General features: G+C 42.2%; 2 protein-coding genes across 3 annotated transcripts in view; one reads left to right on the plus strand and one right to left on the minus strand.

The window, feature by feature from the left end:
• The window catches only part of LOC142159791 (uncharacterized), a 1,176,369-nt gene that overhangs the window by 541,748 nt on the left and 607,820 nt on the right, over nucleotides 1-26,801 (plus strand). The window lies entirely within an intron of this gene.
• LOC142160022 (uncharacterized) overlaps nucleotides 22,218-26,801 on the minus strand; it is a 74,027-nt gene continuing 69,443 nt past the window's right edge. The window contains exon 10 of the mRNA XM_075214942.1: nucleotides 22,218-26,780. Coding sequence (XP_075071043.1) covers nucleotides 25,990-26,780 — 791 coding nt within the window. The 3' untranslated portion in view covers nucleotides 22,218-25,989. The remainder of the gene's footprint in view (nucleotides 26,781-26,801) is intronic.

Here is a 26,801-nt window from a genome sequence, read left to right on the forward strand (position 1 = left end):
TTCACGGAGAGTAGCGGGTAGCAATAGTGGGCAGCAGACTCAAGGAAAACACGGTAGAGTAGACAAGGACTGAAAGACTGAAGCGCACAGAGGCAGCGGATAGGAATCAGCTAAACAGGTCACGATGAAACACAGACGAGTTGCAGGTTGAAGACTGTAGTGCACGGAGGGCAGCGGATAGGAATCAGGCCAAACAGTCACGATGATGAAACACAGACGAGTAGCAGGTTGAAGCCAGTAGTGCACGGAGGCAGCGGATAGGAATCAGCTCACAGTCCCGATGATACAGTCGATGGTAGAAGTGGTATGGGAACCACAGTAGCAGAAGTGGTTTGGAAACCACAGAGGTAGAAGTGGTTTGGAACCACAGGATCAGCAGGGCTGAATAAACAGGAAACACAGGAACACCTTCAGAGACTCATGGGGAATGAGACTCCAAGATCAGGCAATGTGGTGATGACCACAGGTGCTTAATATAGGGAGGTTGCCTGATCTGCCAATTAAGTTAAAGGAACATACACTGGAGGTATAGAAAGGGCTGCGCATGCGCAGTCCCTCAGGATGGAGGACGGCACACGGTTCCTAAATGTCCGGGAAGAAGCACTCACAGTCCGGTGAGTGACAGTACCCCCCTTTTAAAGGTGGGCACAGAACGCCTGGAACCGGGCTTGTCCGGATTTTTGGAATAAAACTTCTTCAGAAGGGCAGGAGCATTAAGATCTTCAGCTTTGATCCATGAACGCTCCCTCAGGACCAAAGCCCTCCAATGACACGAGGAAACGGAGGACTCCTCGGGAAATTTTTGCATCCAATACCTCAGTAATCTCGAAATCCTCCTCCTGATGACTTGAACTGGCTGCGGTGCTGAGGAAGGAGTCGAGAAACGGTTGATGATGAGAGGTTTGAGCAAGGACACATGGAAGGCATTGGAGATCCGAAGATTCTTAGGAAGAAGAAGTTTAACACATACTGGATTGATAACTTGAATGATCCTATATGGGACCAATAAACGAGGGGCGAATTCATAGATGGAACTTCAAACGAATATTTTTGGTAGATAACCAGACACGCTCTCCAATTTTTTACGTGGTGGAATAGCCCGCCTCTTCTTATCTGCGAAAGACTTATATTTGATAGAGTGTCTTCTTTAACAGGTTTTGACCTGAGACCAGAGTATTTTTGAGGTCTGACAAGCAGTCTCCACAGCAGGAACTTGGGTGGGCGGGCGGGAGGGCAGGAAATTCCGGAAAAGACGGATGGTGACCGTAGACCACAAAGAATGGAGTTTTTGATGATGACTCATGGTACATGTTGTTATGGGCGAATTCAGCCAAGGGAGCAATTCTACCCAGTTGTCTTGGTTGGCTGAAGAGAACATCCTAATAAAAGTCTCAAGATCTTGATTGACTCGTTCCGTTTGTCCGTTAGATTGCGGATGGTAAGACGATGAGAGTGCTAATCGTATGCCCAAGGTTTTACAAAGGGCCCGCCAGAATCTGGAAACGAATTGTACTCCTCTATCTGACACAATCTCAGACGGACATCCATGGATGCGGAAGATTTCTTTAATGAAATGTTCAGCCAGAGTAGACGAGGAAGGTAAACCGGACAGAGGGACGAAATGAGCCATCTTCGAAAATCTGTCTACCACTACCCAAATAGTATTGTGATTCTTACTTGGTGGCAAATCAGTAACGAAATCCATACTAATATGGGTCCAAGGCTTGGACGGAATGGGTAGTGGTCGCAGCAACCCTGCTGGAGTTCTGCGGGAGGATTTGAACTGAGAACATAAATCACAGGAAGCAATAAACTCTTTGACGTCTCTCCTCATTGAAGGCCACCAGTAACTACGAGAGAGAATCTCAAAGGTCTTATGTTCACCGGCGTGTCCAGAAAAACGAGAGGCATGAAACCACGAAAGGATTTTCCTCCTCAGAGTAGGAGGCACGAGGGTCTTCCCAAATGGTAGCATTTTGGTGGATGAAGCAGCCAGAGAAATACATTTGGGGTCTAGAATAGCATGGTTGGGAACCTCTTCTACATCAGAGGACGTCACAAAAGCTCGAGATAGAGCGTCAGCTTTCTTGTTCTTAGCAGCTGGTTTGAAGGTTATAATTAATTCAAAACGGGAAAAGAAAAGAGACCATCTTGCTTGACGAGGGTTCAAGCATTGAGCAGATTGCAAATATGACAAGTTCTTATGATCCGTGAAGATCGTCACCGGATGGCGAGCTCCTTCCAACAAGTATCTCCATTCCTCTAATGCAGCTTTGATGGCCAGCAACTCCTTGTCCCCGATAGTATAGTTTTTCTCTGCGGGCAGAAGACCCCGAGAGTAGAAGGCACAAGGATGTAATTTTTGTTGCTCCGAGCGTTGGGAGAGAATAGCTCCTAAGCCCACATTAGAGGCATCTACTTCTAGGAAGAAGGGGAGTGTCACATCAGGTTGTCGCAGAATGGGAGCAGACGAGAAGGACTCTTTGAGGATTTGAAAGGCTTGGAGAGCCTCAGATGACCATTGCTTAGTATTAGCCCCTTTCCGAGTTAAGGCCACAATGGGAGATGCAATGGATGAGAAGTCTTGAATGAAGCGTCTATAGTAATTGGCAAAACCTAAAAAACGCTGGATGGCACGAAGAGTAGTTGGCTGAGGCCAATGTAGTACAGCATTTACTTTGTCTGGATCCATCTTCAGGCCAACTCCGGAAACTATATACCCCAAGAATGGAATCTGGGGTAACTCGAATGAACATTTTTCCAATTTACAGAACAATGAGTTTTTCCGTAGTCTGGAGAGGACCTCTGCCACATGTTGGTGATGAGAAGGCAGGTCCTGTGAGAAGATCAATATGTCGTCCAGGTAGACAACGACACATACATATAATAAGTCCCGAAAGATCTCATTGATGAAACCCTGGAAAACCGCGGGGGCATTACACAGCCCGAAGGGCATTACTAAATATTCGTAATGCCCATCTCTGGTGTTAAACGCGGTCTTCCATTCGTCACCGGAACGGATTCTAATTAAATTGTAGGCACCACGAAGATCCAACTTAGTAAATATCCGAGCTCCCTTGATGCGATCAAATAGCTCAGTGATCAGCGGAATGGGATACCGATTCTTGATAGTAATGGCGTTGAGTCCACGAAAATCTATACAAGGGCGTAATGATCCATCCTTCTTTTTGACGAAGAAGAACCCAGCTCCAGCGGGAGAGGTGGAAGGTCGAATGAACCCACGCTGGAGATTCTCCTGTATGTACTCAGATGTGGCTTGAGTTTCAGGTAACGAGAGAGGATAGACCCGACCCCTGGGAGGAGTCTTGCCAGGTAGAAGGTCGATCGGACAATCCCAAGAACGATGAGGAGGAAGACGTTCAGACTGAGCTTTATCAAACACATCGGCAAATGAAGCATACTGAGGAGGGAGTCCCGGGGAGGAAGATGAGATGGAAGATTGCTGTACTTTAAGAGGAATAACTTGAGAGAGACAACGATGGTGACATTCAGGCCCCCAAGACGTAACTTGAGGGGTGCGCCAGTCAATCTGGGGAGAGTGACATTGAAGCCATGGAAGGCCTAAGACAATCGGACTTGTCGTAACAGGAAGAATTAAAAACGAAATTTCTTCATGGTGTAGTACACCAATCTGAAGGGTTACTGGAGACGTACTCTGGGTGATGAGACCATTGATGAGACGTGATCCATCTATAGCCGTCACAGTAATGGGTGTTTTTAAAGTGATCACTGGTAGGGACCATTGATTCACTAGTGATTTAGAAATGAAATTTCCTGCTGCTCCGGAATCAATCAATGCCTGTGACTCAAAGGATTTGGTAGCAAAGGAAATCGTAACATCGAAAGCGCAGACTTTAGATTTCATAGACAATGGAGAGGACTCCAGGGACCCTAACTTCACCTCTCCAGAACTAGTTAGGGCCTGGCATTTCCCGATTTCTTAGGGCAAGAACTGAGCATATGTGTGGAATCAGCACAATAGATACAGAGTCTATTCTTTACTCTTCGTTTCCTCTCTTCTAAAGATAATTTGGAACGTCCTATCTCCATGGGAATCACAGAAGGTGAAACTGGACGAAATTGAGGGTTTAAACGAAGAGGTGCTTTAGCAGAAGTTGTTTTCTCAGATTCTCTTTCACGAAATCTCATGTCTACACGATGGCAAAGAGAGATCAAATCTTCTAGTGACGAAGGAAGCTCTTGGGTAGTCAGTGCATCTTTAATTTTATCGGAGAGCCCCTGCCAGAAGGCGGCAACTAATGCTTCAGTGTTCCACTGAAGTTCAGAGGCTAAGATCCTAAATTGAATGACATACTGTCCTACTGTATGGGAGCCTTGTCGCAAACGAAGAATGCTGGAAGCAGCGGAGGTCACACGACCTGGTTCATCGAACACACTTCGGAACGTGGAAATGAATTTGGCACTATCTTGTAGAATTGGATCGTTTCTTTCCCACAGAGGGGAGGCCCAAGCCAGGGCTTGTCCAGAAAACAATGAGATAAGATAGGCCACTCTGGAACGATGGGTAGAAAAATTTTGAGGTTGGAGTTCAAAATGGACTGAACATTGGTTAAGGAAACCTCTACAAGTTTTGGGGTCCCCGTCATATTTTGACGGAGTAGGCAGGTGAAGCGTAGGAGCTGTAGACACCTGGGATGGCACTGGGGAAACGGAGGAAAGCACAGGAGCTTCAATACTAGCTGTAACAGTCTGTCCAGATGTTCCTTGGGAGGTTAACGATTGGTAACATTGAAGTAACAGCTGTTGGCGAGCATCCTGTTGCTCCACACGGCTGACCAGATGCTGCAGCATCTCTTTAGCAGTAGGTTCCGTATCTGGGTCTGTCATGGCCTGATCTTACTGTCACGGGCACTAGGAGTCTTTACCCAGGGATCACCAGGTGATAGGCTTACCAGAGCAGTATAGGTGGTAATATGGTACTCTGGTAGCAGGGTGATCACGGAACAGGAAATAGCAGATGATGAGATGCTCAGGAAAGTCTATGACTAGCAGCACTGGCAATATGGAGGTAGTAATACACGAGGAACTGTATGGACAAAGGACATGTGAAGGTAGTCAGTGGTCTGCGGTAGCAAGTTGTACCACTGCTATAGTGAGGAGGAATGTCCAACAGAAACGAGGAGGTGATGAGAGTCAGCGGTCTGCGGATAGCAAGTTGTACCGCTGTCAGAGTGAAGGAATGGAATCCAAGTGGAGGTATCCGGGGAGTCAGTGGTCTGCGTTAGCAAGTTGTACCACTGCTATGTGAGAGGATACTGGAACAGGTGAAACTGAAAACAGGAGTCAGTGGTCTGCCACTAGCAAGTTGTACTACTGAGTATATATGTGAGGAGGTGCACGGGGAGAGACTGCAACACAATATATACACGGGCACCTAGACTTTGATCCACAGTAATATGCACAATATAAATGTATAAATGACTGAACAACACTGCCAATATAGAAAGTCTCTTGAAGTAATCCGGCATAAGATAACACAGTCAATGATGGCAATAGACTCAGCGGATAGTACACTCCAGAGGAGAACCAACACAGTCCAGCAAGGTATGCAATACACAGCACAGTCAATGGGAAGTATGCATACCGTGGTTCAGGAGAAGGCAGTCAGACAGGAGTGCAGAGATACCTGAAGGGCAGGAGGCCAGCAGGATACAAGTCCCTGGATGGGTGAAGCAGGGGTCTAGCAGGTGCAGCGCACAGGTAGGTAGACCAGCAGGGAACACAGGAAGGCGTGGAGAGCGGATCAGCAGTAGATGGATGAGTAGCGCTGAGAAGTAACAGCAGCGGGTCTCTGCGGGAACACGGAGGTAACCAATAGCAACCAGCAGGTGCAGCGCACAGGTAGGTAGACCAGCAGGGAACACAGGAAGGCGTGGAGAGCGGATCAGCAGTAGATGGATGAGTAGCGCTGAGAAGTAACAGCAGCGGGTTTCTGCGGGAACACGGAGGTAACCAATAGCAACCAGCAGGTGCAGTAACGATGGGACACCGGAGCAGAGTTGAACTGGAACAGATGATCACGGAGAGTAGCGGGTAGCAATAGTGGCAGCAGACTCAAGGAAACACGGTAGAGTAGACAAGGACTGAAGACTGAAGCGCACAGAGGCAGCGGATAGGAATCAGCTAAACAGTCACGATGAAACACAGACGAGTTGCAGGTTGAAGACTGTAGTGCACGGAGGCAGCGGATAGGAATCAGCCAAACAGTCACGATGATGAAACACAGACGAGTAGCAGGTTGAAGCCTGTAGTGCACGGAGGCAGCGGATAGGAATCAGCTCACAGTCACGATGATACAGTAGATGGTAGAAGTGGTATGGGAACCACAGTAGCAGAAGTGGTTTGGAAACCACAGAGGTAGAAGTGGTTTGGAAACCACAGGATCAGCAGGGCTGAATAAACAGGAAACACAGGAACACCTTCAGAGACTCATGGGGAATGAGACTCCAAGATCAGGCAATGTGGTGATGACCACAGGTGCTTAATATAGGGAGGTTGCCTGATCTGCCAATTAAGTTAAAGGAACATACACTGGAGGTATAGAAAGGGCTGCGCATGCGCAGTCCCTCAGGATGGAGGACGGCCACGGTTCCTAAATGTCCGGGAAGAAGCACTCACAGTCCGGTGAGTGACACCCCCTCTCTCTCCACAGATCAGGTCCCTGAGGCTCTCCTTGTTCCCCCCCCTCCCTCCACAATTATGGTTCCCCAGGCTCTCCCTTTCCCCCCTTCCTCCACAGTTACGGTCCCCCAGTCTCTCCCTCCCCCCTCAAAAAAAATAATAACTCATTTACTTACCTTATCCTCCGCGATGCTGCAGCTCTGCCTCCCGGACACAGATACACTGGGAGTGCGCAGCGCTCCCAGCCTATCAGAGTCTGGAAGGCAGAGCTGCAGCATCACGGAGAAGGTAAAAAAATATAAAAGGGGCAGCATGGTCATTCACTGCGGGGCCCGGACAGTTCAGGGAGTCCGGACAGAGAGAGAGAGGTCTGTCCGGGCCCCTCACAGCAGTACTGGCCGTACCCTCCTGACGGCAGTCCTGGCTGTACAGAGAACTCATTCACATCAGCCCCTGCCTCATTGGAGCTTACAGTCTAAATTCCCTAACATACACAGACAGAGAGAGAGAGTCTGCAGTCTAAATTCCCTAACAGACAGACAGACACAAAGGTCAATTTTAATAGCAGCCAATTAACCTACTAGTATGTTTTTGGAGTATGGGAGGAAATCGGAGCACCCAGAGGAAACCAACGCAAAGACGGGGAGAATATACAAACTCCACACAGATAAGGCCATGGTCGAGAATTGAACTCATGACCCCAGTGATGTGAGGCAGAAGTGCTAACCATTAAGCAACCTTCCCCGCTGCTACAGAAAAAAAAAAAAACACTTGATCCGGCGCCCTCCTCTGTGCTCTGTCCTCTGTGCTCCCTGCTAGTGGTGGGTGTGACTTTGTTAGTTTACTGATTTTGCCTAGCAACAAAGACAACTGAGAAGTCTCATTGGCTGGGCTTCAATTCTCATATTTTTCCATTAGACAAGGGCTTGTGAATATTTTGATTGGACGTTGAATTCAGGTTGCTATGAAACATATTTGTTCAATGCAGCGTGAATGGGCGCACAAGATTGATTTTTATTTCCGGCGCGATCAGTCGTTTTTGATGTGCCGATTGATTGAAACGAAAACTAATACATACTATGTGATTGGATAAACATCTACAGCACAATATAAGGGTTCCAGCTCCCTTCCTTTGGATCAATCTTACCTCTGATGAAACCGTCACTGAAGGATGGAGAAACGCGTTAGGCTACGTCTATTCTGGGATTTCACTGTGCCTGTGTTTGACAACTGCATACTGCTATACGACAATCAGCAGCATACTATTACTCGTAATGAATGGCCATTCTTAAAAGCGATGATATGACTGATGTTCCAAACAGATAAGTGCTATATATTGTTTATTTTTTCCGTGAAGACTATTGGATATATGTTATGAGAAGAGTTTTGGAGAATTGGAACCTCTGGAGGATAAAGCCCTACGGGAATTGCTGGCGCTATATAAATAAATGATGTTGATGATGACACCAATACAGATTGTAGTTTGAGCATTGCTAAACAAGGAGATATATATGTATACAGGATTTTTTTTGCTTTTGCAGGCTGATGTACATCATATATATTTACAACAAAGATCTCTTAGGCCTGTGATATTCCGGTATATGATTAATCAAGCCATTATATTTATTTGCGTAGATTGTTTTATTATTTTATTTATATACAGGAATAAATAACAATTTTGTTTTGTCAATTCTATCAGCGCTTTCTTATTCTTCTGTAGCAGCCTTTTTCTTTTCTCTTCATTTCTTTTTCTCTTTTTCTCTTTCCCATCGCCCTCCTCCCGTGAGGCAGCCTATCATCCCCCAATCTTCTTCTGTAGCAGGCATTTTCTTTGTTATTTTTATTTTGTTTTTCTCCTTATCTTCATCTCTTTTCTTCTTTTCCTCTATTTTTTTTTTCTCTGCTTCTTTTCCTTTTCTTTTTCCTGCCGCCCTCTTCTTCTGTAGCAGCCTTTCTCCCCCCCTTCTTCTCTAGCAGCCTGTCTCACCCCTTCTTCTTCTCTAGCAGCCTGTCTCACCCCTTCTACTTCTCTTACAGCCTGTCTCCCCCCTTCTTCTCTAGCAGCCTGTCTCCCCCCTTCTTCTCTAGCAGCCTGTCTCCCCCCTTCTTCTTCTCTAGCAGCCTGTCTCCTCCCCACCCTTCTTTTCTAGACTCGGCTACACTCCAGGATATTTGTACTTTCTTTATACCCAGTAATGATAATACCATGATCATGCAATCATGATGTTGATGAATCGAAGAGTGCTGTGTGATTTTTTTTATTTAAGATTGAAGAGTCTTTAGATTTCATTTAATTTGGTCCTTATTCTTCTTTTTCTCTTTCCCGTTGCCCAGGGGAGGACTGGCAGACTTTAGCCCGAAAGGAAAGCACACAGCACTGGCCCATAAGCAGTGGCCCATCCTTAAAGGGTGGTTTTTGGTACAATATATATTTATCTATATGAAAAGAGGCTATTTTAGTGTTGCTTAATCCATACATATATTTTTATGCCCAGGCCAAGAGCTGGATTGAGGCTCTGGGGGGCCTGGGCACTTTAGACATGGTAACCCCCTATTATGTAGCATGGTTATCATTTTAGACAAATACACAGGCAATACAGTGTGCACTACTGTTAGGTGCACACAGTTCTGCCTTCACGAGCCGTACACGGTGAAGCAGGACATACCTCCCAACTGTCCTAAGCAAAACAGTCATCTAAATTCGGGACTCTCCCACCAGATTCAGGACAGTTGGCAGACTGTTCTGCTCTCTCCTACCTGTTCTTGTCACTTTTACCACTTGTGGCTGCTGGTTACTTTAGCTCATTTGCTGGTTGTCTGGATCCTGGAATATTGGATGCCCTATTTGGAAAAAAATGGGTACATAAAATTTAGAAAACTCCAACCAGTGCCAGTGTTAAATCAATAGCACCCACGTTTTATAATTAGACCTCCCTCCAGCCACAACATTAAAATAATAATATTCACATTTGCTAAATAGATCTATTTCCCTCCAACCAACCCTGACATTAAACAGCAAACAAATTTAATAAATTGACCTATTTCCTTCCATTCAATCAGCCCCAACATTAAATTAATAGAATTCCCATTTAATATATAGACCTATTTCCCTCCCTCCAAACAGCCCCAGCAATAAATTGAATAGCGTTTACGTTAAATATAACCATTTCCCACAACCATCTCTGACATTAAATAATTAATATTCATATTTAAATAATAGCCCTCCTCCCCAAAATCAGCCCCATATTCAATATCCCCAAACCACACCAGTATTAAATTAAATGTCCCGTCACCTAACCTGAAATTAATAGGTCTCACTATTAAATTAAATAGCCCACAAATAAATTAAATTGCCCCAAATAAAATAGCATCCATTAAATAATTACCCCCCACATGCACTCCACCATTTAATTGCCTACCTTACACACTATATTAAGACCCTCTCATTCTTCCATCATACACTATATTAACATAGTGGCCCCCACTCACACACACTGTATTACATAAATAGTGGCCCCCAGTCACACACACTGTATTACATACATAATGGCCCCCACTCACACACACTGTTTTACATACATAGTGGCCCACACACACTGTACTACAAACATAGTGGTGCCCACTCACACACACACTGTATTACATACATAGTGGCCCCCACTCACACACCATTTAATGTTGTAATTTTCCTTCTTTTTCTCTTTCCCGTTGCCCTCCTACTGTGTGGCAGCCTATCGCTCCCCTCTTCTTCTGTTGAAGCCTATCCCTCCCACCCGCCTCTTTTTCCCTAGCAGCCTATCCCCCCCTTCTTCTTCTCTAGCAGCCTATCTCCTCCCCACCGTTCTCCTGTATCAACCAATCTCCCTCCCCTCTTCTTCTTTACATTCGGCTACACTCCAGTATGTTTGTACTCACTTTATAGATTTTATCTTTTTTCATTTTCTTCTTTTCCTCTATTTCTTTGTCTTTTTCTTCTTTTTCTCTTTCCCGTCACCCTCCTCTTCTGTAGCAGCCTGTCTCTCCCCCCACCCTTCTTCTCTAGCAGCCTGTCTCACCCCTTCTTCTTTTGTGAAGTCCAGTTGAAAGGATTCTCCTCAATCAGTCAATCTCCTCCCCTCTTCTTCTCTACACTCGGCTACACCCCAATCTGTTTGTACTTACTTTATACCTTTTATCTTTTTTCTTTTTTTTCCGTCGCCCTCTTCTTCTCTAGCAGCCCATCTCCTCCCCACCCTTCTTTTCTAGCAGCCTATCGCTCCCCACCTTCCTTCTTCTCTACATTAGGCTACACTCTAGGATATTTGTACTTTCTTTATACCCAGCAAGGATCATACCATGATCATGAGATCATGGTGTTGATAAATTGAAGAGTGCTATGTGATTCTTCATTTAAGATTGAAGAATCTTTAGATTTCATTTAATTTGGTCCTTTCTCTTCTTTTTCTCTTTCCAATTGTCCTCCTCATGTGTGGCAGCCTATCGCCCCCCTCTTCTTCTGTTGAAGCCTCTCCCCCCCCCGCCTCTTTTTACTCACACAACCTATTGGACTCTCTTCAGTCAAGCTTTCAGCCAACATTTTTGCAATCTATATGATTTCTCTTGGAAAATTAACTTCTTTGGATTCCAGTATCCCCTCTCTGCAGATTATACCACATTTATTTATCTTCCCAACAATAACCCCCAGATGTCATTCTTGCCTCAGAACTGTCCTTTTTTCCCCACATCCAATCTGTAGTCATTTACCTAGTTTGTTTATTAGTTTACTGTGTTTGTCCCCAATTGTAAAGTGCTACGGAATATGTTGGCACTATATAAATAAATGATGATGATGATATCCTGTTACATACATCTAAGACATCTCTTCAGCATAAGCACATATCTTACACAAGACACTGCTAAAACTTTCATTCATGCACTCATAATAACCCGCATTGACTATTGCAATTACTGACATAACTTGGGAACACTGAAATCTTAAATGGTATCTAGAGGATGGCTATTGAAATCTAAGACCATGTTATCAATTCCTGCATTATTAATGGTCTCTTTTTAGCATTTTTAGCTTGGAAATCGTTAAATTACTTGCAGGCTCCGAATCATTGAAATCCATATCATCTCAAAGCTTGAAAAATCATAACACTCATATCTACAATTGGTCCTACAGAGTTCTACAGAGAGGGTTGTACCATGTTGTACTGCACTTGAATCGGACAGGGGACATTCAGAATATTAGATATATTAATCTTGATAGAAACTCTGTTGGGATTTTGTGCCATGTAACTTTGACCCTTTCTACAAAGTGATGATTTCTGAGATAACTTATCCACATTCTCCAATTTCCATGTTGTGTCAATGGTTCCAATACTGATGTGGAGGTGTGGGAGTAGTTACCTGGTATAAGTGCTATTTAGATCATTTTAGGAGACTGGAGAACATTGTTAGTAATCGTCAAGCAAGCTTTTTATTATTACATTTTCTGAATTCAGTCATCCCAATACCGCAACCAAGTAAGGAAATTACAAAAAGTCATAGGATTACAATGGTTAACAATGAAATGACCATGCAATTCCATGATTACTGGTCCTTTACTTTTATAATTCCAAGACTTTTTATAGCATTCAGTAAAGTAATAGTAGTCATCTTCAACGACATTATTGTCTCCTACAACAAACGAAAGATATTTTTACACATATTAATAGACATATTGGACCTGATTTATTAACGAAAATAAAGCAAACAAATGAGTAACTTTGCACCTTGGCAAAACCATGTTGCATTGGAGGGGGAGGCAAATTTAAAATGTGATGGCAGATTTATAGTTGGGGTAAGGCAAATTCTAGATCAACTTTAAATTTCAGTGTACAAATGAATCTATCAAGTATTTGTGTGTTACATGAAAAAACAGCCAGTATTTTCCTTACGTGCAAAATAATAAACTAATTTGCACCCTTTGTATTGTAACATATTTTTTTCCAGGAGCAAGCTTACTCATTTTTTGCCATACTTTTCTTAATGAATCAGGTCATACGCTAAGTCGAGTTTCAGTCTGTTTGTACATCCAGTTGGATCCAATAAGAGATTGTTTTTTGGCAATGGTTAGTTACTAAGATCTGCTAGATCTATAGCAATACAAAGTGTCTGTGTTTTTGATACATTGTGGGGACTACACCTGTTCCTCATTATCTCTATATGTTCTTAAAAAGTCAGATAACAATAACAATTGATATGTTATATGTCCCATTGCTTCTATACGTCTCTAATTTCTCTTGATTGTCATGCTGTTGGTAGTTTACTCATTTATTTATTTTAGTTTGTATGTATTTTTATTCATTTAAATTCAATTTGTCTTATTGTTACACAATATAGGAGAATAAATATATTTGTTGTTTCTTAAATCAACTCGTTTATTCTGTCTATACTTCAGCCATCAACAGACTACTTACCAAATGAGTCTTGTAAGAATTTATTATACACAGTATTAGTAACGGAACAGTATTTATAAGATGCACATTTTGGTTTGGTGTTGAATTTTATGCTGTCTCTAGTCCCAAATTTTGCAGCCTTTAAAACTTCAGTGTCTAAGTCTCCTTTTTCCTCACATATTTAGCCTAATAATTTTTTTTCAGTATTATTAATTTATTAGAAAAACTACAACACATTTCCTTGTTACTAGTGTACCCTTGAATACTTAAATGGTATCTCAGAATCATTGAAATTCAGAGCACTTTACATCTTACAGAATCTCATCTGGAATCTATAATTACTAAAAGATTTCTGCAGGGGGTCTTGTAGCATGTTCTACTGTATTTAAATCGGGCAAAGGACACTCAGAATATTTGCTATACTTACTATAGCTGGGATTTTGTGCCATGTATCTATAACACTTTCTGCTGACTTCCTAAGATACTTTTTCCCCCTTCTTCAATTTCCATATTGTTTCAAGGATTCTAATATTAGGGTAGATGGCCTAGAGGTGATGGAATGGAGATGCATGGTGACAATATTATTTAAACACTTAAGAGGTCTCTTGTTCCCATACTACTAGGCTTATTAATGCTATGCTAGCCGAGGAGAAGTTTGATGGGGCCACCACCAGAGCGGATATAGTAGTGATTCCTATGCCAGATAGAGACCCTACAGGTGAGGGCAGTTATAGACCGATCTGGTTGATAAACACTGACTTAAAGCTATTTGCAAAAATTCTTGCCAATAGGCTTGGTAGAGTGCTTCCCTCATTGGTCCACACAGACCAGGTGGGATTTGTACCCAATCGATAGGCCTCAGATTATACCAGGAGACTTATTGACCTGATATACTTCGCATCCCAAATGGCTCTCCCGGCTCTGGTGGTCGCGCTAGATGCCGAGAAGGCGTTTGATAGAGCTGCCTGGCCATTCATACAGCGCAGCTTAGTAAGCATGGGAATACAGGGAACCTTTTGTAGAGGTGTAGCAGCTCTATACCACAATCCCATGGCTACGGTTCTAGCAAACGGCTTTTCCTCTGCCCCTTCACTCTTTATAATGGGACTCGCCAAGGCTGCCTCCTACCTGCTCTTTGCACTGATAATGGAGCCCTTGGCAGCTCACATCAGACTGAACCCGGACATCACAGGGATCAACACAGGTACCCGCGACCACAAAATAGCACTATATGTGGAGGGCTTCATTTTGACAATCATGAAACCTCATATTGCCTTGCCCAACTTATTTCAAGAACTCCAAACATATAGTAAATTAACGTACTACAAAATAAATGCAGATAAATGAGAAGTCCTAGACGTCAATATGCCCCCTCACCTAATACAGTCCCTCAAAGCAAACTATGTCTTAAATGGTATTCTCAAAAACTTAGGAATATCCCTTACTAAAGCCTACCCCAATTATATACAGCCAACATTCCTCGCATTATAGACTCTATCAAAAAAGATCTAACTCACTGGACCAAGCACCTTATCTCATTGTTTGGGCGCATAGCCAGCATTAAAATGAATGTACTCCTTAGATTGCTCTATATTTGGCAGACTCTTAATTTTCTAGCCAGGTGGAAACCTAGAATTTGAATGCAAATTCTTCATAAACACCAGACATCGGGAGGGCTGGAAGTCCCTCACCTACGGAAATAGTACCTGGCCGCTCACCTTTCCCAATGTGTAGCTTAGCATTCCCCACATCAAAAAGTGTGAACGCACACAGAATCCGACTTATTATCCTTTTACTCACCATATTTCATCCTATGGACAACTCCAAACCAGAGAACTAAGGCAATCTACAGTATCACATTCCTATGGTCAAATTCTCCCTCTCTATATGGGATGTGGCTACACGCACCCACCAATTACTCTTCGGCTACTCATAGCACGCCCCACTTTGTTACTCACATGCGGTCCCTCCAGGACAGGAACACTGACTCTTCAGACACTGGACGCGACACAACCTGCTATTTATGTGGGATATTGCCCCCATGCACACTTTCCCTGCATTTGCTGCCTTCAGTACCACATTCAGCTTCCCATCCCGGTATTAAATCAAAACCTCCAACTTACACACTACTTTAATTCCCTGAAGCTCGCTTTAGCCATTGAGCAATGCTCACCGCTGGAAACTGGAAGGCCTTATCTCAACTATCTACCAAAACTTGATTCAACATAATCAACACCCTCAAAAAAAACACAAATTAGCGTGGGAGCGGGACACAGAGGAGGTTCTGGACGTAAAGGAATGGTCTATAATTACACTTAATATTGTTAAAACATCTATATAAGTTAGAGTAAAAGAGAATGCCCACAACATTTTCTATATATGGTACTGGGTCCCCTCCAGCATTCTCTCTGTGTTTCCCAATTCCTCGGATCTCTGTTGGCGGGCCTGTGGACAGCGAGGCACCCTGATGCATATATGGTGGACATGCCCAAAAATACATTTTTACTCGCAAGAAGTCCACTCTCTTATACTATCCATGAATGACTTTAGCATGCTAAGTACAACAATCTACGTAGTCTCCTCACCTGGACCACTGTACAGCTTTATCTACTTTGCAATCAGCCCCTCAGTGAGAAGGTCAAGTCAATCAGAACAATATATCTCACCTGTTTGTAGCCTTTATAAAGTCCCTCAGTTCTACCAAACCTTGGCACAAGCAAAGTTTTATTTTGGATTTCACTGCTTGTGTTTTTGAGAAAATTTGATTTGTTTGCTGTACAACACTATTCTACTTTCTCCAACACATTGACTTCAACTTGTACATCACTACCAGTCCTCTCAGGACTAAGAGGCTTGACCAGAAATGGTGCATCTCTTATAGATACCCCAGTCAAAAGTTCTTTTGTGGGAGCTACCAGTGGCATTCTGTTCAGCTGTACTATCTTTGGTGATTGCATGCTCTATAGCAATAAATGAATAATGCTTAATCAATATCTGTATATTCTATTTCTTTATCAGTATACATTCTGTAAACGTATTATTATTATCTTTTGTTTATAAGGCGCCACAAAAAGTCTGCAGCACCGAACATGACATATACAGAGAGCAGTGATCAATAACACATTACATGATGCATGAAAAACAAAATACCAGACATACTGAATTAATAAATATACAGTTAACATGATAATGCAGATCAAATTATTTACAGGATAATGAGTGAGAGTGATGGATGTGACCAGTGTGAAGTAGACCTAAGCTTAAGAAAACTTTGCTAGGGTACAGAGACTAATGTAATATTAGAAGGAGGACACAAGGAGAGAGGGTCCTGCTCATGAGCACTTACATCTTAAAGGAAAGGGGAAGACACTAAGAGGATGGTATATACTGGGGGAGTGGGGGTGAAGGGCTGATATCAGCCTTCCTACTATCTAGGCTTGAATAAAGAAATGAGTCTTAAGGGGATACTTGAGGTCGTTGGGAGCAAAGGATAACCTGGTGGAGGTCTGGGAGATCGTTCCACAGCTGGGGAGCAGCCCGGGCAAAACCCTGGTTGTGGGAGTGGGAAGAGAAAATCTGCGAAGTAGTGAGGCTGCGGTCATTGGAAGACCGGACGGAATGGCAAAGAGTGTAGGTAGAGATGAGTTTGGAGATGTATGGGGAAGGAAGGGGATTGATTGAGAGCTTTGAAGCTGAGGCGTTTAAATTTAATTCTGTAGGCAATGGGGAGTCAATGTAGCAACTGGTGGAGGGGGACATATAGCAATAATAGAGATAGAGTGGCGGGAGAGAAAAATAAGGCGGACAGCAGCATTCAGGATAGACTTAAGAGGGGCATGGTGACAGTTAGTGTTTAATAAGATATTCTTGAAATAGTCTTGGACAAAATGATATGAAGGCAGCCTCAGACTGGCCTACCGGCCAGCCGGGCTATACACCGGTAGGCCCAGCCGCGATTAAGCCCCGCCCCCTCTGACATTGGGGCGGAGCTTGCAGGGAGCACCTAATTGACGGTCCCGGACGTCTGCGGCGGCAGTGTAACAAACACACTATCGCGCAGGTACAGAGAGCCGTGTCTGGGCTCTCTGCACCTGAGCGGTAGTGTGTTTTTAACTTCAGCAGGGGGAGAAGTCGTCCCTAGCTGCGGTCGCCCAGAGGAGCAGCATTCTGGAGCATTTAAGAGTCACAGGTAAGTGACACACTGATCTTCCATCCAGCCAGCCTTTATTTTTTATTGTAAAAAACAAATCAGCCCATAAGCCCTAGGCTGAGGGAAACGGGGGGCCCTTGTAAACAAACTATGTAATATAGGATGCCTATATCACACACTGATCTTCCATCCAGCCAGCTTTTTTATTATTGTCTGTTCTAAAAACAAATCAGCACATAAGCCCTAGGCTGAGGGGAACGGGGGGCCCTTGTAAACAAACTATGTAATATAGGATGCATATATATATATATTATGATGAAAGAGGGAAATGGGGAGAGCCCTGAGGGATGAAAGGGAGAAATGGGGAGAGCCCTGAGGGATGAAAGGGAGAAATGGGGAGACCCCTGAGGGATGAAAGGGAGAAATGGGGAGAGCCCTGAGGAAGGAAAGAGGTAAATGGGGAGAGTCCTGAGGCAAAAGCATTTGTGATAAAATGTTCGTGTATATTACAATACAGAAAACACACTGGGCCCCATTTGAAAACTGGAAGATAATGAGAAAAACCTGACCTATCTTGATTTGAGCTGCACCCACATTGAGGATCCAGGATCAATCCAAGCTAAAGAAGATACTCATTATTTACAGGTTGGAAAACATTTCTCTATACTAATCTTTTTAATGTTTCTAAATATTTCATTTTATCCAGACACTGTGAAACTGTATACTAAGTTTGCATAACATGATGAAAACGGCTTTGTTTATGGAATATCATGATTACGAGATTATATAATGTTCCTAATTATGTGATCATTGCATATAATTACTATATTTTGAGGGAATGGCATGTTGGAGGGCATGGCATGATTATAATGAAGTAGGGTGGCATGTATATGGTGGACATAGGCTTGCATGATTATAATGAAGTAGGATGGCATGATTATATTGCAGTGGCATGCCCTTAATAATGTGTATTTTGTCTTGCTAGGGTGGCATGATAATATTGAAGTAAGATAGGCTTGTCTTTATAATACTGTGTATGTGTTAATCATAACTATATAGGATGGCATAATTATATTGAGATCTTGATAATTGTGCTATGTTACCATGTTGGCATCATTATATATGATGACAACAAACAGAGAGTTGCGCAGGAATTGCCTGATAAAACATTTATTAAATCAGATCATGTGAGAGCAACCAATGTAAAGCTTTCATAGATCAATAAATAGTGATCTTATAACAATAATAGCATATAGAATATATAGAAATATAGATACAAATTATGCTTGTAAAAAGCAAGACATAAAACAATCATATCACATGGCTTTCAAAAGAGAAAAACATTGCATCAATATATATTTAACCCTTATTAGATAGTATCCAGTTAGATGAGGGTATCCAACAGCTGAATCAATTACATTTGCAGATGCTCGTAACCCTTGGGAAATCCTAAGCAGCCGTAGAGAAAACCAATAGAATGTCAATTCCAATAAATCATCTGTAGGAACAGAAGTTGCCTCTTTTGATAAAGAAGAGTTATATATGAGGTTGTTTATAATGAAGAGGTTGTAGGACAGCATGATAAAGGATGAGATCCAAGAAATTGTTATGCATGATTGAGGGAAACAGAGTTGGAACTATCTGCAGTCAGGGCATCAAGCAATCTTCAGTGGGCATCACTGATGTCTAAAATAATGTTTGTGTTATTGATAGGCACTACAAAATGTCTTCCAAAAGAAGTGCAGTTTCAGAAGACAAAAGGCAAGCGGAAGTGCCTAAAAAGAAGAAATATAGTAGTGGCTCAGGAAAGAGATTTCAAGCGTCACAAGAGCCTGAGAGACGCAGGAAATGCACCAGGCCAACAAAAGCTATGGAAGTCTAAGGATGTTACTGTAGAACCAAAGGACTAAAGCCTTCAACATGTTTCTGAAAGCACAGTACAGAAGGATGCTGCAGCATCAGTGTCTAGTGCAGACGAAGGTCCGTCCGTTGTATTAAGTGAACCGGAAGGCTCAGGAGAAAACATTTGTGGGCTCGGCCTCACCGACACCCAGATGAAGGTCCATCCGTTGTATTAAGTGAACAGGAAGGCTCAGGAGAAAACATTTGTGGGTTTGGCCTCACCGACACCCATGGTAAAGATACGGACAGTTCTGCAGAAAGTGAGATCTTGTTTTCACCTATTCCATCTGAATCGGAAAAATGTAAATGTTTTTATTGCACCAGAAGCATCATGCAGTATTTCAGCAAAATTACATTTTATGAAAGCTCACCCTGTGCAGCCACCTTCAGATGCTACTCATGCTTTGCCTTTTCAAGCTCATAAAGTCTACTTTCGACCGGTACCCGGTGGAAGTGCCATTCAGAGGAAATGGCTGTCTTACTGTGTTGAAAGTCAAAAAATATTTTGTTCAACTTGTATGGCATTTTGTAGCAATCGTAAAAGTAATTTTATTTTTGGATGGCAAGTTAATAAACACCATGTGTATGACAGAGTAAGGGAACATGAAGAATCTTCCCAACATCAAGTAGCTGTCAGTGCATATTTGCATGCAGAAAGGAAAAGTGATATAGAAACTTTAATCAATGTAAATTTAGTAAACAAACAGAAGAAGTGCAGCATAATCGCATGGTAATCAGTCGCCTTATTGCTATCATACTCTACATTGCAAAGCAAGCGCTTGCTTACAGAGGGAAGGATGAGGCTGCTCACACTTTACTCAATAGTGACCTCAACCACGGTAACTTTCTGGGGTTAGTTCTGCTTCTGAGTAAATATGATGGTGTACTGCAAAAACACATAGAGCAAGCAGTAGCAAAAAGTGAGGCCAGGAAAAGACGCCATCAGAAGAGTGAAGGAAGAGGTGGAATGGTGACATTTTTAAGCAAAACAACTGTTAACAAGCTGATAATAATGAGAAATATTGTAAAAAGGAAATAAGCCAGGAAGTGAAAGATGCTGTGAAATTTAGTGTAGAAATGGACTGTACACAGGATATTGGTGTTGTGGAACTATGTAGCATCATTTTAAGGTATACCAAAGACAGCATGGTTTTTGAAAGACTCTTCAGTCTTGTTGATGTCAGAAGCACTACTGGGGAAGCTCTGTTTTCAGTTCTGAAGGAGCGACTGGAAATGTTCTCTCTGAGCATAAGTAACATTATTGGTTGCTCTTTTGATGTTGCTGCAAACATGAGTGGGCACTACAGTGGAGAACAGGCCTACATAAGAAAAGAGTCCTGTAATTCAGTGTACACTTGGTGTTATGCTCATATTCTCAATTTGGTCATTGTAGATATCACACAGTGTGTTACTCCAGTAAAGTCATAATTTTGGGCTTTTAGAGAAAACAGCGTGTTTTTTTTTTCCAGAGTCTTACAAGAGATCATCTGTGTGGGCAGCAGAGGCGGATCCAGGGGGGGGGGGCGATCGCCCCCACTAGCAGAGGCTTGCTGCCGACAGCTGCACACTGTGCAGGTCCGTTCAGCAGTGACAGTGTGCTGCCCGGCTGCTCCGATTGTGTTTTAAACACAATCAGAGCAGCGGGACAGCACACTGCCACTGCCTAGTGGACCTGCACATAGTGTGCAGCCGCCGGCAGCCTTAGAAATCAAAAAGGGGGCGGGGCCTAAATCCCCCCCCCCCCTAAAATCGCCCCGGGTATATCAAGAGTCTAGATCCGCCCCTGGTGGCCAGAACATGTCTCCAACCAGCGTCAAGGGCAGGAAAAACTGTCGCGACTAAAGAAAATTGGTGATACACGCTGGTGGAGCAAGCCAAGGGCATTAAGTACAATTTTTGGATCATTTTCTGAACAATCCAATGAATTGTACAGCACCTTGCTTTCTTGCCTGGAGTATATTTCAGTGTCACCACAGTTGGACAGTAAAATCATTAGTGAGGCAAAGTACTTACTCCATTGCTGGACAAGATACGAAACACTACTTGTATCATTTATGTTCATGCAGATCCTTGAAATTGCAACTCCAGTTTCTGGTTATCTGCAGACTGCTGGCTTGGACATATTACAGGCATGGCGAATGGTTGATATTGCCAAGGGTCTGCTTCAGAAGCTTAGACCTTCATTTTCGAAAGTAATTGAATTAGTAAATTAATTTATTGACAAAGTTGAGAGTTCACTTGAAGAGCTTTCTGTAACTGCAGAAGTACAAAAAAGTCTACCAGAAAAAAGAACAGCAAGGAATAAAAAGATGCCTGGTGAGTGATCTCAGGATGAGCCAATTGAAGACTCTCTAGAAGCTTTCAAAATACAGACATACTATGTTGTACTTGATCAAGCAGTAGAGAGTATTGATAGAAGGTTTTCATAAAATGAATTTAACCTACTTTGACCCAAGGCAGTTTAACCAAATGATGAAGGATCAGTGTGAGATACCAACAGAGGCTCTGAGAACTGTTGCAGATTTGGCTGAGGTAGACATTGTCCAGCTTAAAGCAGAGCTTCTAAATTTTGTGCAGAATTATTCTGTGCTTAAAAAGCCATATTCTCTTCCGAGCACAAGTGTTAGTGTAGAAGAAACAAACGTTGAAGTAACAATGTCGTCATATAAAAATGAAAGCCTCTGAAAACTGCCTGACCTGTTGCTACCGGCTCCTATATGATCACAATTTACACTCTGCTGCATATACCAATCTGTTTGCTGTGTACAAAACTCTTCTTACATTAGCTTGTACTCTGGTATCTTGCGAAAGAGTTTTTTCAAAGCTTAAAATTGTAAAAAATAGATTGAGATCAATGATTGGCCAAGAATTGTCAGAATCATTTCTGCTTCTTAATATAGAACGGGATATTGTTGGAAATGTCATATTTGATGACATAATTGATGCATTTGCACATTCATCTTCTCTTCTACAAAGATTGCTTCTGTAACAGCTTAATTGCTGTTACCGATAATGCTTCATCAATACCACTCCAAAAAACGATGGCGCTAATATATGGGGGTATTTTGCACTGTCTGTGATAAGCAGATTAAAAATAGGTTTACGTAAAGTGATTTAAAAATCACTACTGTGTGGTGTTGGAATATTAAGGAATGTTATTTATATTTTTTGACATTGTTGTGTCAGATATTCTCAGTGTTGAACTAAATAGTTGTTGTGTTAACATTTTTTTTTAATCAATATCTTTTTATTGAATACAATTGCAGAAATACATTCAAAAAGAATAAGGGCAATCACATGTGATGACAATTTATCAAAATACATGGGAAACAAAACCACGATAAATGTTGTTCATTTTAGCATTAAATAAACCCGCATGTAACTATTGGTTATACGTTTCGCTTTTGTATAGGTAATTGCCTCTATATGTTAAACAGTAGTATTACTCAACAATTCTGAAAGAGAAGAAAAGAGAGCGAGATAGAAGAGGAAAAGGGGAAAGAGAGAAAAGGAGAAAGAGGGAAGCAAAGGGATAGGAAGGGAGGGAAATGGACCTAAGAGCAAAAATCCAGTCGAAAAAGAACACTAGATGCAATTCAATGGAATAACAGAAAGAGGCTAGTTAAGGCAGCGTATCTATCTGTCCCTTGGAATTCTAACCATCTAAACCAAATGGAACAATAGTCCTTAAACTTATCGGATGAACTAAGAATCAAGTCATCCATAATCTATAAGATTCAATGCGATTAAGCCATTCCTTCAGGGTTGGAGGAGAGTAGGATCTCCAATGAACGGGAATTACTGCCTTTGCGCTTTGTGGCACTAAATTCTTTAGCAAGGATTTTTTATATATTGAAATCGAAGACTTTGTCTGGTTTAATAACCAAAAACCTGGATCATCTGGAACTTCCGTTTTTAAGATTTCTTTTGAAGTTGCTATGACACCATCCCAGAAGGGTCTCAGGGATGAACATTCCCACCAGATATGTAGCGGTGTCCCGACACCCGAACCACACCTCCAACATAAGTTAGAGTTCCCAGGGTACATTTTAGTGAGGATATTAGGACACCTATACCACCTGGAAAGGACCTTATACTGCGTCTCAAACACTATTACACTAAGAGAGCTAGCCTTGGTAGCTTGAAAGATATTACTCCAGTGTCTCTCTTGTACTCGATTCCCCAAGACTTTTCCCAATCTTTTGTAAATTTTGGCAAGGATGAGAAGCGGTTCACAATCAAGATTGTGTAAATCCCAGAAAGGGTATGCTCAGGGCTTGTGTTAACATTTTAAGTCTTAAACTTGAAAAATACCACTCCAAAAAATGAAGGAGGTTATATATGCGGGTAATTAGCACTGTCTGTGATAAACAGATTATAAACATGTTTACGTAAAGTGATTTAAAATCAATACTGTGTGGTGTTGGAATATTAAGGAATGTTATTTATATTTTTTTGCGTTGTTCTGTCAGATGTTCTGTCTTACACTAAATAGTTGTTTGTTTTACATTTTCTAGTTCTAATTTATATTTTTGTATTCATACATGTATTTATTACTATAAAGGTTATTAATTGATTGATACATATTTTAACTATAGTTTTGTGTACATGATATATGTGAAACTCACTTAATTTGCAATGTCCACTTTGTTCTTTAAGGACCACACTATAGTGCTATAAGTTGTCCTCCATGGGCTGACCACACCCCCTTGAATGGCCACACCCACTCTTACAGTTGGCCACACCCCAATGTAGTGGACCCCTATCACTGCATTCCCCTGGTGGGCCCTTCATGCCCCAGTCCGACACTGTATGAAGGTTTAGTCAGCAAAAAAGACAACCCTTATCCGACACGCAGGTCAGGGCTGTCAAGCGCATACAGAGAATAATACCACACCTAAAATACTTTTTAGCATAATAAAATCAAGAACAGGATATGATTTCGTAACACTGAATATAAGCTTGAATACATCTTTTCTTGATGGAAGTTCTTTAGAGAAGAACAATTTCGTATACGGTATAAGATCAGCTTTTGCACCTGTGATATTTTCCTGTCTGTAAATTGCCAGACATTTCTTTTGTTATGTACACACTTTTAAACAACATCCTATACAGCATCATACAGTATAATATGATTGCGTGAATACAAAATTGGCTACACTATAGCAAGCATAACATTATAACTTTCACATCCTGTAGGAGAGAAAAATGATTACAGCAGTCAAGGCGAGAGATAACGAGAGTGAGTAAAAATTGTGGTGGTCTCCTTGGTGAGTAAGGGTCGTACCTTGGATATATTCTGAAGGTGGAAGTAGCAGGATTTTGAGAAGAGCAGGGGGCCAAGAAGGGAACCTTGGGGAACTTTGACAGGAAAGGGAAGAGGGGGGGGTTGTAGAGTCATGTAGAGACTGAAAAGGAGCAGTTGATTAGGTAAGAGGAAAACCAGGAGAGGCCTATAGATTTGAAAGTTTGCAAAAGGAGGGAATAGTCAATGGTATCGAAGGCAGAAGAGAGGCTGAGAAGGATATGATATATTTCATCTGCAGATACCGAAGCAAAGGAATAGAAGGAGGGTGGGTAAGAAGTGGGAGTGACAAAAAGGAGGAGGGGATAGATATAGTGTCCACAGAGGAGAGTGGCAGGGGGACCAGGTGGGGCAAGAAGGCAATGCTGGGAGATGTCTTGACGTATTGACTCAATTCTGGAGGTGAAGTTGGTAACAAACCAGACAGCTAATAGCAAGAAGGGGAGTGGGAGAGGGGACAGGAGGGAGTTGAACATGGCAGAAAGGCGATGGGAGTTGGAGGATTGGGAGGAAATGAGAGCCTTAAAAAAAAGGATTGTTTAGCGAGTGATAGGGCCAAACTGTTAAGAGGCGAGTATGAACTTGAAGTCAACGAAATCAGCATGAGTGTGTGACTCATCCGTTCTGCACTACGGTAGTATTTTTTTAAGACAGCAGATAAGTTTGGAGTGATATGTTGAGGTGGGGACCGAAGAAGCTTAATGCCGACAACCAGGGCAAGTCAAGTACAGTGGTAAAGGTGTGATTATAGAAGAAGACAGACTCATTGGGGCAAAAAAGAGTGGTGATTAGGGAGAGTAGTGAGTCCAGGGAAGAGAAGAACGGGGTAGGATTAATGGTGTCAAGGTTACGCCTGTGAAGGTAGCCTTAGAGGATGGGGAAGGCGAGAGCGGTGGAAAGATGTTAAGAGAAGAGATGATGGTCAGTGAGAGGGAAAGGTGAATTGATGATGTCAAAGACAGTAGAGTTGTGAAAAGACCAGATCAAGGGAGTGGTGACTGCGGTGGCAGAGGAGGTGCATTGAGAAAGACCAAGCGAGGAGGAGAGGGAGAGAAGTTGAAGACTCGAGAGATAAAGAGATCATAGATAAAGGCCAATTTGTTACAAACTGACCTGGCATTCCAAAGACCACAGCATTGAGGAAGAGAGAGGAGAAAAGTGGATGAGGTTGCTGGACTGAAAGGGAGTATATAATATTGAGCAAGGTGCATGACAGGGAGAGAGGTTTGGAATTGGACGAGAAACAGAACTAGAAGAGGACCAGTCAATGGGCAGGGGATGGGATGAAGCGGAGCAACAGGGAAGCAAGGATGGGAAAGTGAGAGACAGACGGAAGAAGTGTTGCAAGGGTATAACTTTCAAAGGAAGAGGGATTGGATATGTAGAAACATGCCTATTTGCATCCTTAATAATTATAAAAGGCACTTCTTTACAATGTTTATAGTATTCTTGCAACCTGTTTCATATCTATCATCTCATGGAAATTACTTTTCTTATGTGTCAATTATATAATGTTTTAGTAGAGATTGTCTGTGTTTAAAACTATTTCAACACTCAGAACATGGGAATGTTTTCTTACCTGTGTGAATTCTCTGCTGATGTTTAACAAGAGTGGACTTAATTGTAAAACATTTTCCACACTCAAAACATGGAAATGGTTTCTCACCTGTGTGAATTCTCAGATGTGAATCCAAACTTGATTTCTGTGCAAAACATTTCCCACACTCAGAACATGAAAATGGCTTCTCACCTGTGTGGATTCTCTGGTGGCCAACAAGACTGTTTTTCATTGTAAAACATTTCCCACACTCAGAACATGAGAAGGGTTTCTCACCTGTGTGGATTTTCTGGTGGTTAACAAGATTGAAGATAACTGTAAAACATTTCCCACACTCAGAACATGGAAATGGTTTCTCACATGTGTGGATTCTCTGATGTTTAACAAGATTGGCTTTACATGTAAAACATTTCCCACACTCAGAACATGAGAATGGTTTCTCACCTGTATGAGTTTTCTGATGTGAAATCAGAGCTGCTTGGTGTGTAAAACAATTCCCACAATTAGAACATAAAAATGGCTTCTCACCTGTGTGAATTCTCTGGTGGTTAACAAGACTGGCTTTAACTCTAAAACATTTCCCACACTCAGAACATGAGAATGGTTTCTCACCTGTGTGAGTTCTCTGATGTTTAACAAGATCTGAGCTTTCTAGAAAGCATTTCCCACACTCAGAACATGAGAATGGTTTCTCACCTGTGTGAATTCTCTGATGTACAACAAGACGTGATTTATAAGCAAAATATTTCCCACACTCAGAACATGGAAATGGTTTCTCACCTGTGTGAATTCTCTGATGTA

The sequence above is a fragment of the Mixophyes fleayi genome, chromosome 6 (assembly GCF_038048845.1).
Source record: "Mixophyes fleayi isolate aMixFle1 chromosome 6, aMixFle1.hap1, whole genome shotgun sequence".
In the NCBI taxonomy this organism is placed as follows: Eukaryota; Metazoa; Chordata; class Amphibia; order Anura; family Limnodynastidae; genus Mixophyes; species Mixophyes fleayi.